Genomic DNA, 20,887 nt, shown 5'->3' with positions numbered 1-20,887 from the left:
GGGGGAGGCTTCAGGGCCCTAAAGTCCACACTTTAATTGCTCCTCTAAGAATGACCCCCTAGGTCTATACAGGGAACAGGGTCTGTAGAGAAATACAATCAGTGTTAGTTATACACACAGAATTTTACAAACCAAAAGTTCACCTGCGGCGTGCGGAGTGAAGACTCGCCAGAGAGTTCTCAATGAATCTGGGGTCCACCACTTTTACATGCCTAAAAGAGGCGCTCACATCAACCAGTTGCTACGGCGGCCCACCAGAACATAGTTCTCATCATAAGGCCCATCCCCAGGGCTGGTGTAACGTAAACGCCTGGGGAGTCAAGAAGAGGGAGGGGGCTGGTAGAAAAAGCCCTCCAGGGAGATCAGACCCTACTTCCGCTGAGCGTTGCAGCGCTTGTGCTGAATGACCTCCCTTAAGTCCCTCTTTTTGCGGGAGGCTCGCCTCCTCTGTGTCCTACTCCTCCATGGAGGGGGGGCACGAGAGGCGACACTAGACCTCTGGTCCTGTCTACGGTCCTCAGACCAAGACGGACCAGGTCCTCCCGCCTGCCTGGGCTGGGGCCCGGATCTCAGCGGTATACAGGTCTTAAATGCAGCCGAGCGCGCCTTCGCCTCCCTAAACTTCCCAACCACCGCCTCAACGGAGGTGCCAAAAAGTTTAGCAGGCGAAACTGGTGAATCAAGGAGAAGGGACTTTTCTTTCTCCCCGATATCAGCCAAGTTGAGCCACAGATGCCTCTCTGTGGCCACCATCGCCGCCATCGATCGGCCGATCGCGGCAGCAGTCTGTTTAGTGGCCCGGAGGGACAAATCTGTGGTCCGGCGCAACTCAGCGACCGCCTCAGGGGACAGCCCTGCCCCCTGGTCGAGATCCTGCAGCAGGTCAGCTTGGTAGGCTTGGAGCACTGCCATGGTATGAAGGGCAGCACCAGCCTGACCTGCTGCCGTGTACGCTCTGCCATTCAAGCGAGCCGTGGTTTTAAGGGGCTTGGATGGCAGAGTCGGAGCTTTTAGTGTCGACACCCGCCCAGAAACGAGATAGTTCGCAAACGTCTCGTCAACGGGCGGCATCGACACATAACCGTACTCACCGATCCCCTCAACATCAGCGAAGTTACCCCGCTGATGTTGATGAATACGGGCAGAGTACGGTTTCTTCCATGCCCTCTCGATCTCTGAATGGAGATCAGGAAGGAATGGAAGGCTCTGCTGAGCTGGTGGTCTATGTTCAGGGAGAAACCGATCATCCAAACGACCGCGAACGATCTCTCCCTGAGCGCGCCGCCATGGCAACTGAAGTTTGTCAGTGGCGCGCTCCACAACTTCCACCAACTCTGCGTACACGGGGCAGGATGGCTGACGAGGTTGAGGATCTAAATCATCCTCCTCAGCCATCTCTTGCCCGGCCTGAAGAGCACTCGCTGCAGTATTAGTAGGAGAAAAGTCTCCGTCATCCCCCTGCAGCTCACTCTCGTCAGCCGATGACGCGTCCGAGAGGTTAACGCCCCCCTCGAGACTGTCAGCGAGCTCCACCTGGGAGCCCCATGAAGCGCGTCGCCGCTCTGCCTCGGCACGAGCGGGACCCGATCCGCGAGGACCAGACGCTGAACTCTCTTCCCTCGAGAAGAGAGCCAGACGAGAGCGGAGCGTTCTCATGGGAAAACGCTCACAATTTGCACAGGACGCTCCCTCAAGAGCATCCCGTGCGTGCTCTTCACCCAAACAGTACACACACATCTCGTGAGTGTCACCCGGCGACAAATATCTTGGGCACGGGTCAGCACATTTCACGAAATTTTTAGGACTTGCCTTAGATGTGCGTTTCATTTTCGCTGTAAGCAGACGTTTAAATCAGACAAAACAGTCCCTGAAGACGAAAAGGATATTGTCATGGTTTCAAGGCGCCCTTTTTATATCCAGGTCGCACGCTCATCATTCAAGCTGATGATTCACGGCTGTCGCCGGTCAGCATGATTGCTGTGAGTTGATATTTGATTTCAGACACCTGTCACACCTGAGGCGTTCCCCATAGCGTCGTTGACGTATTGTCGAAGTTCCCTTCGAAAGGGAACCCCACATAATTTACCTTTATGGCTCTGATTGGTTAGTTAGCCCAGTGTGTTGTGATTGGATAAACTGCTTCTTGTGAGCGTCTAAATGTCCGGCCCCTCACCTCAGCAGCATGTGCTCCGGTTGTATTGTAAACAATGCCGTCGTTAATATTACTCATCAGTTTGAGCCCAACTGAGAAGCAGAGGATATTATTGAAGCGGATCGTGCAGAAACTGTACAAGCACAGCTCTTAATGGTATGTTTTTTGTTTGTTGTTGTCTCATACTTTCAGATTCGCTGTTATTTGTAAATCCTACTGCTTATGTTAGCTTTTAATATACGTTTTTCTGCTGATTAAAGCTTTAATACAGTACGGCAACTGCACACGCGTCTGAATCCTTCCTATTGTGAAAATAAGTATATAATTGGAACTGTTCATTGTTGGAGCTGAGCTGAATGAGAGAGAGAGAGATAGAGAGAGAGAGAGAGAGAGAGAGAGAGAGAGAGTTTGCAGAGCAGGGGGGGGTGCAAGGAACAGGAACCACTGCTTTAGAACATTGATTTTGAACCTTTTGAATCTATTAGAATTGTAGAAGACAGAATCAGAATTTCATAAATGAATAGATTTTTGCGTGCACCTCTAGTTTTCTCATCCTGTTCTCTAAAGCAGAGCCCTTCCCCTGAGGGTGGGGTTTTTCTGGGTTTCTTACGTCACAAACCCGGGAAGTAACTTGTTGTAGTCCCTACGAGCCGTATGTTTTAGGCATTAAACTACCAGAATTTTAAAAGTCCATATCTCCATTTGCATTGAACTTTCAGCTTCGTAACTTTGCAGATATTGTTTATGTTCAAACAGCAACATTACACACTAACTAACATTCAATCAACCACCCCTTTATCTCTATTCTTATTAAAAAAAAGAAAAAGATCTCAGTTGTTTTGAATTGCATAGATGCAAGTTTCTGAAATGTACAACTGTGATGACAAGTTTCTCTATATGATATCTCTTTGTACCCATAATCGATGAGGAATGTGAAACACATTGGATGCATCGGCTGTTGTTCTGTGTTCTCGATACAGAATAAATCAATAACAAGGCTATAGTCAGAGAGTCAGTCTCTGCCCCTTTCAAGTGTCTGTTTTTCTTCTGCTGGGGTGTGAGAGGCTCTTGTTTTATGTCATGTCTTGTGCAGAAGTCTGTGGGACTCCAAAGGGACTTTCACCTGTGTGAGGAGAAGCTGTGAACCCATCAAATCGACAGGGAGCTTTGTGAAGACAGGCATGAAGCAGACTGCACCCACAGCACACGTCACAGCCCGTTAGGAGAAGTCGAATGCACTAAAGAGGTTAAACTGCTGCGCCTGGCAGAGGCAATTTTATTGATAACCATTTGAAGCCTTTTTTCCTGCCCGTCTCCGAGCCTTTCTTGCCATCACGCTTTTGCGTCTTTATTCCGTTTGCCACTCTCAACTGACTTCAAATGTGGGAAGCCTCTCCATCCAAAAGAAAAGAATCTGCAGTTGCCTCTTTCCCGCTGTCTCAGCCGTTAAGATCTGCATTCTGATCTAGCAGACAATCGTCTGCAAATTCCCACATCTCTCTGATGTATGTAAATATTTATAATATCAGGTTCTCTGATGATCAAATGCACGTTGGTTAATAGTGAACTCACGCTAGTGGCTTCCCCCAATTGTCAGACAGAATGTTACTACTGTTTTTTTGTAACCGTTTTTTACTTGTTGGAAAGAGGGAGTCATTGTCAGTGTTTGCTGGGTTAATCTGCTTTCTTTTCCATCTTTTATTCTTCCAGCTGCTGGGGCGCTCCATCATTTCCTTGTCAGGGCCTGGTCCCTGCCCTGGCCAGAAGTCATCGCTCAGTTAGGCAGCTGGCAGTCCGGCCCTGAGGGTCCCCAGTGGTGAGGGAGAAGTCAAGGGTTGGTCACTGGATGTACTGTCCATTCCTTTTACTCTTCTGTCCAATTAGGAGCTATTTGAAACAAATAAATAACAATCAGTGTTTCCTTCTTGTGCACCACTGCTCTTCCTCTTATTAAAAGTCTTTGTGTTGTCATCAAAGTAATTTGCTATGAAATACATGCAATTATTTTATTATTAGCATTATTGTTTTTGTAAGAAGAAGTAAATGAATGGTAATTTACTGGAAGAGCAGATGCAGTGCCGGTGAGAATCTTCCCTGTGGGCTTTCCAGCAGACTGCCAGTGGTAGCTCTGCTAAAGTCCCTGAACAGGTATTATACAACCCCTGACACAACATCTTCATCACACCTTTCACTGCATTTCTGCATTCCTATTCTTTCATTTTAAACAGATGAATATATTATATAATTTATTATTAATTATCTAATTTAATACTTGATATACTGTAAATATATATATATATATATATATATATATATATATATATATATATATATATATATATATAGACAAAAAAATAGAAACTGTACAAATTGTGAGTAAAAAAGGAATGGAATAATTTACAAATCTCATAAACTTATATTTTATTCACAATAGATATAGATGAATATTGGCTCATTTTGGATTTCATGAAAGCTACACATTCCAAAAAAGTTGGGACAGGTAGCGATAAGAGGCCAGAAAAGTTAAACATACATATAAGGAACAGCTGGAGGACCAATTTGCAACTTATTTGGTCAATTGGCAACATGATTGGGTATTAAAAGAGCCTCTCAGAGTGGCAGTGTCTCTCAGATAGGCAGAGGATCACCAATTCCCCCAATGCTACTGCGAAAAATAATGAAGCAATATAAGAAAGGAGTTTCTCAGAGAAAAATTGAAAAGAGTTTGAAGTTATCATCATATACAGTGCAAAATATCACCCAAAGACTCAGAGAATCTGGAACAATCTCTGTGTGTAAGGGTCAAGGCTGAAAAACCATACTGGATGCTCGTGATCTTTGGGCCCTTAGAAGGCACTGCATCACATACAGGAATGCCACTGTAATGGAAATCAAAACATGGGCTCAGGAATACTTCCAGAAAACATTGTCGGTAGGGGTGTCCCTAAATAAGGATTTTCCTAGTAGAATCTGAATTTTCGAATCTTGCCGATATTCGACTGATATTCGATCATATGTTTGTGGGCACATGATGTTAACACACAGGGAAAATGTGTAATGAACACCTTGAAGATATAAACGGGATAAATAATGTTTTATTTATGTTTTGATTAAAAGATAGCTAACACTTAACGTCAGCAAAACCATAACAATTAACTATTTTATATATATATATTATATTTATTTTATATATAATTTTTTTTACAATAGTGCTCTGATTGTAACGCTAGCCTAACGTTAAACGTTAGCAGTTAATGTTCTGCATTTCTACTTTGAGCTGTTCACGCTGAAGATGGCCAGTAGGGTGATGCCTTTGATAGCAAGTTTTTAATCAATGGGATTCAACTCATAATTTCATATAGAATACGCTTTGCTTTTTATACAACATAACGTTAAAATTAAGACTTATAAGCTATTTGCAAAAAGGACCCGAATGCACATGAACATATCTGCGGGGCTCTGAATGCAAACTCTTTTTGTGGACACGTTATTCACGAAACAATGTGTAGAAACACGGCAGCTAAACTCAAAAAATTCATAGCATTTTAGTATAATGGTATTCTCATCATAATAGTCTATATAACAGTCCCAGTCATAGTTATAAATATTCTGCATTGTAGTATGACCACACGATACATACACGGCAGAAAAGTTTTGAAATCACTTGTACCCTACCTGTTTGAAAAAATCCAGTCTCTGCCTGTGCCAGTTTGAGTCTTGGTAAAGTTTTAAATACCTGCTGCCAAGATGCTCCTCTGTCAGTCACGGATTATGGAAAGTGAAACATAAATCGTAGGGCTGGTTGGATTTATTCACTCACTTTAAAATATTAATTTGAGGCTTCTTTCTTTTCATATTCTTACAGCTTTATCATAGTAGGCTGTATATTAACTTATTGGGAGAAAACCGGTAGTTCTATGTGAAATCAGACATTTGAGCTCCCCCATAGAGTCAAAATGGCATAATCAATAACACCCGCGAATACTCGACTGTTAGATTTGTAGTCGAATCAGGCACCTCAAATCAAAGCATTGATTCGTCGACTATTCGGGGTGACCCCTAATTGTCAGTGAACATAATCCACCATGCCATTCGCTGTTGCCGGCTAAAACTCTATAGAAGCCATATCTAAACATGATCCAGAAGCGCAGGCGTTTTCTCTGGGTCAAGGCTCATTTAAAATGAACTGTGGAAAAGTGGAAAACTTTTCTGTGGTCAGACAAATCAAAATTTGAAATTCTTTTTGGAAACCTGGGACGCCATGTCATCTAAAGAGAACAAGGACAACCCAAGTTGTTATCAGCGCTTAGTTCAAAAGCCTGCATCTCTGATGGTATGGGGTTGCATGAGTGCGTGTGGCATGGGCAGCTTACATATCTGGAAAGGCACCATCAATACTGAAAGGTATATCCAAGTTCTAGAACAACATATGCTCCCATCCAGACGTCGTCTCTTTCAGGGAAGACCTTGCACTTTCCAACATGGCAATGCCAGACCACATGCTACATCAATTACAACATCATGGCTGAGTAGAAGAAGGATCCGGGTACTGAAATGCACTCCAGATCTTTCACCCATAGAAAACATTTGACGCATCATAAAGAGGAAGATGCAACAGAGAAGACCTAAGACAGTTGAGCAACAAGAAGCATGTATTAGACAAGAATGGGCAACCTTCCCATTTCTAAACTTGAGCAACTTCTCTTCTCAGTCTGTTATAAAAAGAAGAGGGGATGCCACACAGTGGTAAACATGACCTTGTCCCAACTTTTTTGAGATGTGTTAATGCCATGAAATTTTAAATTAACTTATTTTCCCCTTAAAATTATACATTTTGTCAATTTAAACATTTGATATGTCATCTATGAAATTTGAATCTTCCACATCATTGCATTCTGTTTTTATTCACAATCTGTACAGTGTCCCCACTTTTTTGTAATTGGGTTTGTATACATACATATAGACAGTTCTTGTTATTAGCTCACATCACCAGCTACGACGTGCTCTGTGCTTTCTATGATGCAAGCATGAACTCTGAGTGCAGAGCGTTGTCGTCCGAAGATGGTCCTCAGGAGAAATTCGCCGCCTTTGTGGAGTGGACTCTGGCAAGAAACGTGTCCCCTCTTACCATCTGCCCCGTGGAGGATCTTGCCGAATCCACTCCCGACCCAGAGCCCAGCCCACCATCTCCCCACGGAACGGAGCATAAGCCTGAGCCCACCAATGACGGAGAGCCAGAGCCCAATCTGTCAGACCAGGTGCGAGAGCCGGCTACAGTTCCCACCTCCAGGGAGAGAGCCGCAGACGGTGTGAGAGTGGAATGGACCTCCGCCCCCTGCATTGCGGCTGAGCTGAATATGGAACTACAAAATGGCCAAAATGCAGAGGATCTTATAGATCCCACCCGCTCCAGCTTTCTCCACCACTGTCATCTGGAAGCCCCTCTGCTTGCCCTCAGCCCACCATCTATGCGCTATGAGCCCCACGGGACTGCCATGCTCCAGCTTTGCTGAGATCGGAGTCTCCCTCACCTCCGCCTCCAGCGTTAGAGGCCCTGACTCTGCCTTGGCCCATAGTCCCAGCGGCTCCATCTCAGCTTCTAGCTCCCTCGCCTCCACCATCAACCATCGATCCATCAGCTCAACCGGGCTCCCTCATCCCTCCGGCTCCACCTTGGTCGGGCGTTGACCCGCAATCGACCTCTGCACTCTTCTCCACTGGCTGCGCCTAGTCACTCCATCCCACCAGCTCCATTGGGCCCCTTCATCCCGCCAACTCCACCTTGGTTGCTCTGGCTACGATGTGGATCTCTGGATCTCCGCCTCGGTCACCGGAGCCCTCGGCTCCACTCTGGCCCCCTGGATCCATGGCATCCCCCTGGCTCGGTGGCTCTCTGTTTCCGCCTCGGGCTCCTCCTCCACCTACTCCGGCGCCGTTGGTCAGCCCTCTGGAATCGGTACTCATTCCTCCTCCATGGCTCCTCACACTTTCAGCTCCACCTTGGGCAGTCATTATGGCTGTGGCCTGGGTCCAGCTGGACTCCTTCTGCTCCAAGGTCTTCTTGTGCCCTCCTTGGCTCCTCCCTCCATCGTCTCCTTCCTGACTCCTCCCTCCTAGGTCTCTGTCTGCCGGTGGGCAAAATGTCATGATTATGGCCCAGTCTGTGAGATTTCGCCCCTGTGACCCAATTTCTGTCTCCCGGTGTGTCTATAGTTTCTTTCCCATGTGTTCAATGTCCCCGTTAATTTAGCCATTCCATACACCTGTGTTTCCCCATTATCCTGCCTTTAAAAACCTTGTCCTTTCAGTTCAGTTTTGTCGGGTCTACCAGTAACATACCTGTGTCTTCCTCCTATTTCCCATGTTGGTTTTCCCCCTGTGTAGGATTAATAAAGACTTTTCTGATTATCCTCAGCTCCATGTTCCCTTCGGCAGTATTGTGTGACAATATCAGTCAAGATTAATATATTCAATTATTTATCATTAATGATCTAATTTCATAATATTTATTTAAACAATATGAATAATTATATATAATATTTGTTAATTACTCCTGTATATAATGTTACGTGTATGATATAATATATAACATTATCTATTTAAATTACATATTAATGTATCTTATTATTAATATATATTATTAAATTAATTGTAATTTTCTATAAAATTTAAATAGCATGTTTCACATATTTAAAACAAAGACAACCATTCAAATTTCAGCTTCATCACCCCAGGAAGTGATTATCTCAGTCATTACAGCCATATTCTACACAATAACACAAAAGACAAAAAAAAAAAACACATTGCCCACCCCTCCCTTTGCCCGCTTTCCCCCTCACAAACCCAAAATGCATTCTCCTGCTAGTCTTCACATGGAAGTGTGTTAAAAATACATGTATACCCTTCCTCATCCTTTATTCATGCCTATTCCTTCCTTTATTTTTATGAGACTCAGGGGCTCGCGGGGTCCAGCGTTCTGACCCAGGGGTGCGCAGAGGTTCTCCATAAAGTTCCTCTTTCTCAAACCTAATCCACTTTAAATGAGCCCAAACACTGAAGAACTACTTCATATTTACATACTGTAGGTTATGATTGTTAGTGACCGCATTGCAGCAGTCGAAAGTCCACAAGGATTCATTAGTAAAGAAAACAACAATATTCATTACTATTATAATTAATATTCTTGTCCATAACATATTTTTTGACAAATGCAAACAAAATGACTGAAATATGGAAAAAAAAAGTTCTGCTTGTGCAGTTTATATAAGTCCAGAGGGTTGTTTTTCTCCCAGCCATTGGGTGTCAGTATAGATAGGGATGTTATTAGTGCCCCTCTGTGAGGCTTGGGGTGGAAGGGGTGGATGTTGTTAGTGCTGTCTACATCCTCAGGGGTAGCAATGCTCCCATGGGACAGATCTCTGCTTGTTCACTCAACTGTGTGATGGAACAGTGTGAGCAGGGGGTTACCGACGGCTCTATGTCAGTTCGCCCTTATTGATTAGATAATCAGCCTGTCACCTAATACCAGTGTTCTTTACATTGTCCCCTGCTGGGACTAACATGACTGTTATTGCTGACTGGAGGGGATTCCTGCAACACGCACCTTTTATGTCCACTATTCTTTTCCACATGTACTGTTCGCTATTTTTCCCACTTCTTCCTCTGCTGGACTGTGAGAAGAGTGTTTTTATCATTTGTCAAGATTGGTATGTCAATCCTTTTGCCCCCGACCCAAGTTTAGAAATGCTTTGGGTTTTATTGGAGGAATGATTACGGCGTTATCTCGCTACCTCACTCTGAGGCCTTTATACCTCCACCCTTTGTATACCTTCAGGCAAGGATTGGATTTGATACCCAGGACAGTATCTTGGGATCCACTTGCTGTCTACTTTCTGTCTCTTTCTATTGTTTCGCTGTACCCCGCATTTCCTAAATGTGTCTGTGTGTGTTGCTGATTCAGATCTTTTTTACACTTTGTTTTTTTTTTTTATTCCAACAGTGTTTTCCAGCATTTCCCCTTGTCTCTCTGGCCAACCAAGTTTATGCAGAGGACAAATGTGAGTAGGGTAACAAAGCAACAGCGTCCCAACCACCTTCCCCTGGGGGTCGCAGGTGTAGTGACCCTGCAGCAGGTGCCACTGATCTTGTTGACCAATCACTGTCCCAGTTCCCCAGATTTCTATCCACATCTGCGCTAGGATGAAGATTTCCCATTTAGTGTGATTTTTAGGAAACTGATTATTTTGATTAATAGTACAAGTGATTTAGAATTTTAAAATGTAAATGAATGAAAATAAAATGTATTTGCTTTATATAGGTAGGTTACAATTGTAACACCATACACCTTAATATTATTAACTTCGTAATAATGCTAATACCTTTTCCACATTTCTGTATCTTACTATTTAATATTAATAGTCTAATTTAAAGCTTTAAATCTATAAATATCCAAATATTTATCTGCTCAAATAATATATATTTATGTTTTATATCTGTTTTGGTAAATAATTATTTAACCCACACCAAAGCGTATGTTGTTTTATTAATATTATTATTATTATTATTATTATTATTATTATTATTATATATATATATATATATATATATATATATATATATATACATTTAAATACATTTAAATGAATTGTGAAGCAGGTTTCGAAACAGAGAAAGGACAAAATGAACGTGCAGATGTTTCTGTTCCTTGCGCTGAATTTCATTGAAAGCAAGGTGACAAAAAATGGCAATCGTCAGAAAAACATGGAAAAAGCCAGTCGTCCAAATCACGATGCAAATTGCACTTTGATTGACTCTTAATTTCATCTGAGGGCTGTTTTGTTTGGTTTTTTATTCTGAGTCCATGAGCTTAATCAGAGTCACTGATCCTGCGGCTCTAAGCTCTCCGTGTTGTGTTTTTGTTTGTCGGGAGATCAGCGAGACTCTATCCGCACTTCATTAACCCTGAGCCGGGGACAATCCTCGGTAAGAGCCTAGGGATTTACCACTATCCTTTCACATGCAAAAATCACCGCGTCTATTAACAAGACCGAGGAGCTTTTCTTGCAGTCAGCTGCGCACTTCGCAAGAATAACCCTTTTCATAAATATTGAGGGGGGTCATCAGCCTCCTTTGGATAATGTGCAGATCTATGTGATAACTTAAATGTTTGATCTGAATTGATATGTCATTTTTATTTTATTTTATTTTTTTACGTGCGCATCTGTTTCTTAAATTGCTCTCAATGTCTTGTTTAACATTTTATGTATTTTATTATGCAATTGTTATTTGATATGCATTATTGCCAAACGTATTACTAGCTTATATATATATATATATATATTATTTTATTATACATATTCCCACATCAATAACAAGTCAAAAATGTAGCCTATGAAACGTTCTTAAAATGTTTTCTCGCTAGTTATTCATGGATTCATGGACAGGAGCCCAAGGATGAGACGCAGGATGACATGTGCTATGCGAAAGTTTGCAGCAGGAGCCCGACTGATCACACGTTATCGACGTTCAATTAAAAGCTATTAAGGTCTTTTGTCTGCTCGTTAATATCCCATTCAGTCGCCCTGTCAGAGCAGTCCCTAAACCCTGAGCTTCACGGACCGGTCTCATGGTTGGGTTAAAGTCAGTCTTAGGCTCACGGAGGGGGGATGAAGGGGGGTCCCATCATGCCGCTGACCAGATGTCCCCTTGTTGATCCGAGCCGCAGTCAGTACTGCCCGGTGACCAGCTGTTGGGGCCGTTTGGCAAAGAGCAGCAAACCAACACTCTCAAGAAAGGGCATGGAAACAATCCATTTCCAAATGGGATCATTTAGGGCACTTAAACAATTACACACTTAGGTGACCATTAATATTTCATCCATATATTGTTTATGAAAACTAAATGAAATGACTCCGCTTGCGTAGTGATGCATGATGCTGTTTTAAGGGTGTAAAAAAGTCTGTCACTTTACTCTTAGACACGAGACAATGGAAGCTGACAAGTGTTGAGTGTGTGTGTGCGCGTGAGAGAGAACGGGATCACGTACCAACATCCAATCTCTCAGTATTTCCCTTTTGTCATGCTGCCAATAAAATGAACATAGTTATCATTTGTATTGAGACAGGCTCATATGATTCATGATCAAAATTATATTTAAAGTGTGACCTATTAATAAGAGGTGGTCGCGTTAAACTTTAAAATATGAAGGTAGAATTAAGTTCCCAAATCTCCAGGCGTTTCTGAAAGGTTAGGCAGGTGAATGTTCTCTTCATTGGGTGCGACATTCTTATTAACTTTTTTTTTCGTAGGTTCGACAAATTAAATCCACGATGCTAACCAAATAGTGTGGGGTTTGAGCAAAGTGTCTGACAGTCATGTTTAAAATTATTCAAACACATTTGGCAGTTATAGAGTTCTGTGAGCTCGATTTTTATGATATTGCTATCACAGCGTTTGTTTACGTTTATTTTCATAAGCAAACTTTTACTTTTCATTAAATTTCTGGATACATTTTAAAAGCAATGATTTGGCGGAACCAGTGTAGCCTGACTATTATGTGTATTTTATTGGTTTACTTTTTTTCCCACGTTGAAACTTAGTCCTTCGTAACTTTTAAGACAATTTAGACTGGGTTTCAATTATGGAGAATAGGGCTAAACCATTAAGCTCGTTTACTCGTTTTTTTTCCTCACACTGTGTTGACCTATTTATTTTACAAAATAAATAAAATATAACATTTATCTTTTCAATTATAAATCTTTTCAAGTATAAAATAATACTTTAGGGTTGACACACTTATCGCTTTACCAGAAATTCACAGTGTGGATTACTTTATCGTGAAATTACTGCTGAATTATAATTATCATCCAGGCAGTTATAGGAAATAAACATGTTTATAGTAGCTACATGTACATTTGTCAAAAGGTAAAATTGTCTCATTGGTCGCAGAAAGTAACACATCATGTATTGGTTGCATGAAGTTCTGGTTCTTGTAGAGGATTGGCAAGTTTTGCAATAGCAATTTTCTCAGTTCATACATTTATAATGTGTCAGTGTTCAGGTCTGGCACGCGCATTATGCACCTGCATACCTTTTATATTGGCTATTGGTTTAGTGTAATTGAATTGTCTATGAGAACACGAGTGTGTATTTACCCAGCATTTGTATAGGCTACCTCCACATTCTCAGTCAGTGGTAAATTAATGAAAGATCTTTATTAGCACATTTATAAAAGTAATTGTCCTTGCTTAAAGACCACCCTCCCCCGCACAACCAGCAGTTTTAAGAGTTTTCAAGAAGTTCACACCACACGGGGGCACGAACAAAAATCATTTGGAATTACGAGAATCATTACTTCACAAATCATTATTCTCAATATACAGCTTCACCAGAAAGAATGACAAGATATTTCAACGGCTTTATACAGAGTTATTGCACAATGCCTGGGCGAACACTTTACATGTCATCTCCTTTCAGACGTCTTATTGATCACAAGTGATCTGAAACGAGGACTTGGCCTTTTCCCGTCAACATCAAAGTGATGCTACTGGCAGTTGTGCAGGAATATAGAAACGAAAAAAGAAAAGCAGCACAAAAATAATCGATTGATAATCGATTAATAATCCATCTCGTCCAATCCACCTGCTCGTACTCCGTACCATTCAACTGTTTGTCAAACAGAAAAGTGACACTTCTTCATTTAAGCTGCTTTTTCATTTTGTAGAGACGTGTCGGGTTTTAATGTGCTGCTCACGTCAGTCTCACCTGTTAATAAGGCTTGGAAATATGATACAAAATATTCTTATTTACACCCCTTTCCCTTTACATTTTAGAGGGTCACTACAAAGCCCACGATTTATGACCTGGATTTCATCTCAGGATAATTAAATATGAATCTACCATTTAAATATTCTTTGCGTCAGGGATGCACCAACAATTCACATTTGTTATATGGACTAGTTATAATAATAATAATAATAATAATAATAATAATAATAATAATGATAATGATAATAATACATTTGTGAAACGAAATGTCCCTGTAGTATCATGTCCCGTTATTATTGCGCTCAGTAGCCTATATAACGGTCTGTATTTGTTTTCTCCAGATTTAACATTTAGGGTAAACAAAAAATATATATATATATATATAACCACAAGTTAAAAAACATAAGTCAAATAAATAATTAAATAAAGTTTAAAAATGTCTCTAACCACTTTTTGTGTGTCAGTTTGTTTTTGTGGCTTCGTAAAATTTCTCGAATATTTTGTCACCAGTAAAATAGTTTTTTGATGGTTGAGATCAAAGCTGCCATGTATTGCAACGAGTTCGAGTCGTGCCGTTCATCGTGGTGGTGTCGGTCTGGGTAACACACCGGAGAGGGGGGGCAAAGGCGGCGGTGGCTCGTTGGCGCCCTGGAGCCCGTGCAGGAGAATCCGGGGAACGAGAGGACGCTGCAGCGCCGGCGGGGGCGCCGAAGGTCCCCTGTATAAGTAGAGCGCTGCTCCAGGGTCCAGATTCGACATCAGACTTTGAGGGTAGAAGTACGGCGAAGGGAACATCCTTTGCAGCGCGGAATAATTTCCAGCCTCCGCTAACAATTCCAGTCCGACCGCCGTTTGCCTCTTCCACTTTGTCCTTTTTTCAAGACAAAAAAGAATGATGTTAGTATATAAAAATAAAATTGAAATTATTTAACGACTGGTGATTTATCTTCTGATCGTAAAAGCGGTGACAAAAAGAAAACAGAAATTCGCAGAGTAGGCTACTTATATTGGCTTGCATGCTTATTCCCAAGCGAAACATAACACCCAAAGAGTTCAGAGAAATAAAAACGGAATCCTCTGTTTCTTTATCTTCTGTTTCTAAGTATCTGTATGAATATCTGTTTTCAACCACACAATTCAATAATAATATTATTTACGTTTAAATAGAACATCTTTAAACCTTCGTCACATAGCCTACATATAAAAACTTAATTCGCCTAAATGTAGGCTACTATTGCAATATGAGGGGAACGAGCGATGGAAAAGTATTTTGATATTTATTTCACATTAACTGCGTAAATAATATAAACAATATATAACGTAAAAAGCAGGCACCAATGTCACAAATATCTCAGTAATTCATTTTATTTAATCGAGGATCGACGCATGCAGCATTCGTGGATTTAATAGCTACTGTATATATTAATTTCAAATCTTTAACTTGGCACACAATTAGATGCTACGAATACAACTGGAAATATGCAAATAAAACACTTGTAGAAGTAGCCTAAAACAGGTTTTAATTTTTGCTAATTTTCTTAACATAGAGCATCTTCCTTTTTGTCTTATTTTTGTTCCATTTAATAGTTAAAAAAAATAAGAATCATGTGAATTTTTGATCCCCTTTAAAAATTAAAAGCTAAATAATTTATTTTTAAACTACATTTAACTAAACGATATGTATTCCTTAGCATTTCCTTCACTTTTAGTGCAATCATTAAATAACCTGGCAGGTATTATTGTCCTTGGCATGAGACTTATAAATCAAAGGAAAATAATATGACAGGCCTACAGACCCAAGTACGTTTACTTTTAAACAGTAAAAAGAAACGAACGAAAATGAACTTAAATAAAATGAAATTGATATATAAAATAATTAGCCTACAATTTAATTTCTGCAATCCCCCCCTTATTTAATGTTGCTGGGATGTAGTCAAGCATTTGTTTCCAGCTGACCACATGCTCACCTCCTGTTCTGGTACCAGGTTTTGACCTGCGTGTCGGTCAGGTTGAGAGAGGCTGCCAGCTCCATCCTGTCCTGCACGCTCAGATACTTCTGACGCTCAAAACTGCGCTCCAGCTGGGCGAGCTGATGGTCAGTGAAGGCGGTCCGCGCTTTCCGTGGCTTCTTCAGGCGAACATGCGGGCTATCTCTGCTGCTCGAGATCTCCCTGTCGCCCTCCTCTTTCACTGAAACATCACATTGAACGAAAGGGCACTGGTTAGCATGAGTTAGTTAGCCCAAGTGTTTCAGTAGACCCTGCTTTGGCAAGTTATCACATGTTCTGGTGTCAAAGGTTTCCACACATCCTCTGATGGTCCCGCGCGTGCTTGTAATTCTGTCATGCATTTTTCAGATTTTATTTTCAGAATGTGAATACACGAGGTTTGTGATATTTAATTCACCCCTCTCTCCCTATCTAAACCAAACTCTTTTCTCTCTGAAGACAGAAAGAGAGGGACACGACGCGAGAGACCTTGCCAGTCGAGTAGTTGAGTCGTCTCTCAAGGAGCACAATAATCCGGCTAATTGAGCCACAAGGGATGGAAACCTTTCAACCGAGACCGGAGAAACTTCACAGGGCCGGGGATAAGAGCGAAATAAAGAGCGGACCGACCCCGTGCGTTACAAATCTGATTAGCACTGGGACAAATTGCATCAAATCCCTGAATTATAAGGGGCTAGAAAGGCAAAAATCAAAGAGGCACACACACTCTTTACAAGCGCTCTGGAGATGGAATGGCTTTGATTTGGAGAGCATTAATTTTGATCACCGCGCCTATAGACTTGCCAAGCTAATAATGTCATGATGTGAGAGTAGAAACATATTTGGATTCATAGCTGAAGGTAGGCGAATTGTTGAGAGCAAGATTTTCGTGATAAGACTTTTACAAAACTATCAGAATCAGCAACGACGATAGCAGTCTTCAGTAGGCCCAACACATGGACACCATCAACCATAAACACGTGCATATAATACTACTATTTCTTAATTTGTAATAATAATAATAATAATAACAAAAAAGTTATAAAACTAGCATTAATTGACTTATTTAATAAGGGCATATTCCTATTTATCAATAGTCATTGACCTGAAATCAGCCTAAATGTTATGTCACAGGAAGCGATCTTTCACTCTTTTTCCTCCCTCAGATGTAATTTCACCCTGTCAAATCCTTAATGAATCTTGCTGATGATGTTTATCTGTTCAACTTCCTTTGCCCTGGACCTAACAGTAAGTTCTGAATTAATAAGCACTTTAAAATGTACGATAGTGAAACAAAACTAAGCAATATTTCTTGCACTGAAGTCACAAAGTGTTTCACGATTTTTGCACTAATGTCAAATGCCTTAATTGATTTATCATTTACATTTTAACATGTATTTAGCAAGAGTTGATTTTAAAATGTTTTGGATTATAAAATGATTATGCCATGTGCATTAGTCTATTTCTATCTATCTATCTATCTATCTATCTATCTATCTATCTATCTATCTATCTATCTTAGTCAAATTCATATAAGCTGTTGTGCTTTATATAAACAACGCCTATAAATTAACGAAATGAATGAACAATAAATAATTTTTAAGTTTCATTATAATTCTTGTTTAAGATTTTTGTTTTCTATCCCAAATGATAGGGTAGTCAAAGAGCAAACCTGCTTAAACTAGCTATATGCTATATAAATGTGTCAAGTTCTAGTTCATGTGCAATTATTTTAAAATATCAAGTGATATTTTTACCTTTGTATTCACTGTCTGACGATGAGTTACTGTGGATCTTTTCGATGAAGTCGTCTGCGATTTTAGACACCAGTCTCCCTGCCTCCTGAGTCGGCTGGCCGTTACTGGAGTAAGGAGCACACGCTGCTAAGGGTTTACAGTCAGCAAGAATATCTCTTATTAAGAAGGATGAAGTGACAGTCCGAGGTTGCGATCCAGCGGACATCGGCCCGTGTTGCAAATGGGACGGGAGCCCGAGCCCGAGCCCGAGTGGGTGACCCTGTCTCTGCGCCGCATCCTCAGCGCACTCCCTCCGCGGGGACGGAGGAGAAGAACAACCGCTCTCTAAGTCTGATCTGGGGCTGAACTCCAGCGGGGACCGGCATTCTCCAACCAAACTGTCCCCCTTCGCGATGACTGGGCTTCCGGGCCTGTGGGATAGCAGGGAGTCGATTCCAAAACTGGAGCCGTTGGTGGACGCTTCCATCTCCACACTGCTGCTTGCGTGAAGCCTCTGTTCAGATTATCATCTGTATTCAAGCAAGTTCTGCGTGAATGGCGCTCGATTTAATAGCGATCTATCCAGGAGGAAAATCCAAAGCAGAATCGGAAATGAGAAATATTCATCCCCTGTCTGGAAGAAGAAGAAAAAAACTTTCTTCTTCCTTGAGGACTTTTAGTGTGAGTTTAAAAAGGAAAAGGAGGTTTCTTGAGGATGTTCTGTATGAAGTAGCATACACACAGACCCAGCCTCCAAAAAAAAAGAGTTTTTTTCCCCCTGCTTTAGCTCCTCACTAAAAAAAAATCGATACAGCCTAAATATACTCTCGGCTGGCAAATTTAATTAATTTTTTCAATCCCGGTATTTCTCGGAGACGCGAGACGCATCGATAGTAGCTTTGAATTATTAATCAAATTATTTCAAAAAGCTGTTCTGAAGTAACGGTGTTAGTGTGAAACCACAAGGTAGCCTACTTAGAGGGCGCGCGCATTTCAGCACCACGGACAGAAGCAAAGCGGCGTCAACTCGAGCCTCGCGTCTGTTGAGCAGCTGAAATTTTCATCAGTTCAAAGGTTGTTCGCTGTGGCGAATAGAATCGAATCCGGATGGAAAAGGCAAGTGTATTCTTTGCCGGCGTAGGTGATGCAATGCGAAAGCGTTGGACGGTAGAGCGCTGAAAAAATGCTGTGAGAAGACAGAAGCGCATATGAGGTAATGCAGGTTAAATAGACACATTGGGTAACGGAAAGTCAGATAAAACCTAACAAATGAACTTGTGCTCAACTCAGTGTGGCTAGGTTTTTAAGGGCACCCCTTCCACGTGAGTCCCCAGCGACTCGCTTCCATTGGTTAAGAGGTGTTTTGGGGTGTTGACTGGCTAGCTAAGAGGAAATCGGACCCCCCCACGCCCAATAAACCCCTCCCCACAGGTCGCCCACTTTGATTAAAAGAGACACTGAATTCATTAGGAGACTCGGATCCAACTGTTTACAGGCAATTTTCACACTGTTTGCTTTCATTACATCATTGATGAGCCTTATAATAGGGTTATTATGAGGAGTGGGGAGGTCTTTTAGCTGCTCTCCTCCTAGCGCGCGCTCTGTTACGTCTTGACCACTTTCTCACAATTCGAGCATTTTTCTCAAATAATTCCCTTATAGTTTCTCCCGTTTAATTTAAGCATTGGTTTTGATAGATTTGATTTCAATTACAACATTTTTAAGGCGTGCAGTTAGCCACACTTCTAGTAGGCTATAAAGTTCTGTCATTTATATTATATAAAGGGTCAATGGGGCTATTTTTAATTATAATATATTAGTTATTTAATTCATACTCAAATTGACACACACTTTTGCTATAATTAACATTTTAAGTTTCTGCATTTAAGTCGTTTGTTTATTTATTTATTTACTTTTTGAGGGACTTTAAGTATCATATTTTATTAATGTACGCATATTTTATTAGTGTACACATTTAAGAATAAAAAATTAAAGTCTCATAAAAAAATGTTTACACGCAGTTTTGCATGGAAAAAAAACAGTGAAGCAATACATATATGTTGTAATATAATCATAATCAACATACAGGAAGCCATTTTGGTGTCATGTGACATGTGACCTTCATGGCAGTTTCATTAAATTTTTTTAAGTTTACAAATTTACTTTTATAATGAAAATAAACGTTTTTTTTCTGGATTTAAATCTTGAAATTTATAATTTAAAACTGCATAATATGGAAATGTTTTTTTAAACATGCGTATTAAAGGAATGATTACGTTGTTTACACTCAAGTATACTGAAGATGCAAGAAAAGTATTTTAGTATTTTTATAGTATACTCACATATATCCCCTCTTCTTTTTAAAAACTCTTATTATCATATCAACAATATACAAACCAAAGAAACAACGATAATTCTAGTAATGATAATGACTGGTAATGTAAAAAAAAAAAAAAAAAAAAGAAAAAGAAAAGAAAAGAAAAAAAGCTAATAAGACATTATTACTTCTATGATTAATCATCAAGATCAGAAAAGTTTTACTTGTGGTTATATATCTTAAATTACAAGGCAGTCTATTGCATTGATGCTTGATACTTCTTTTCTTTTTCCAAAGCATAAAACGCGATCATCGAACAACCATGTCGTTTAGTTCATAACAAGTATCTAATCGTAATGTATGCAATGTTAATGAGCAATAATGAGGGCGACTGCTCTTTCTGAAAGCCCAGCGTGACAGAAAACTCTAACATGCATGAAAAACTATTGTTCTGCCTTTCACGTCTTTCTCTCAAACAGTTAGCCCCTCGTGTTTTTTCGACAGGTCCCAATAATCGAGCCCCCCATCAGAACAGCAGATTGGAAGCGCTACTGGGCCGCAGACAACGGCAGGTTAGTGAATCCGCTCTCCGCTCCCAAGGGGTGTCAACGCGGCTGCAAGCTGTCACGATGAGGCGGGGTGCAAGCGCACTCACTTTAGTTTAGAGGCACATGAGGATGCCCACTGCGTGTGATGGGGATTTTTCTTTTCTTAGTCTCTGTGGCAGGCCGTGACAGGGGTTATCTATCTATGGCATGTTTTGAGCTGTATTTGTAAGATAAACAAAAATCAGAGCTCTTAGTATGGTGACAACAAGTGCACTAAAGCTTAATGATTTAAAAACAATCTGTAATGTTAACTCAAATTCATTTATTATCAAATAAACCATATAAATAACAATTGCTTAATGGCAGGTTTTTTTTAGGTT

General features: G+C 40.8%; 1 protein-coding gene across 1 annotated transcript; it reads right to left on the bottom strand.

Annotated features, from left to right (window-relative positions):
- Positions 1–13,346: 13,346 nt before the first annotated feature.
- On the bottom strand, positions 13,347–18,937 carry LOC127985517 (barH-like 1 homeobox protein). The gene is made up of 3 exons (XM_052587538.1): positions 17,664–18,937; positions 15,886–16,108; positions 13,347–14,789 (listed from the first exon to the last, which is right to left on the bottom strand). The coding sequence occupies exons 1-3, from the start codon at positions 18,127–18,129 to the stop codon at positions 14,495–14,497; spliced, it is 984 nt and encodes a 327-aa protein (XP_052443498.1). The 5' UTR covers positions 18,130–18,937; the 3' UTR covers positions 13,347–14,494.
- Positions 18,938–20,887: the final 1,950 nt, after the last annotated feature.

Source organism: Carassius gibelio, chromosome B21 (genome assembly GCF_023724105.1).
Source record: "Carassius gibelio isolate Cgi1373 ecotype wild population from Czech Republic chromosome B21, carGib1.2-hapl.c, whole genome shotgun sequence".
Lineage (NCBI taxonomy): Eukaryota > Metazoa > Chordata > Actinopteri > Cypriniformes > Cyprinidae > Carassius > Carassius gibelio.
Note: the sequence above shows the minus strand (reverse complement) of the source record. Positions and strands in the feature narration are given on the sequence as shown.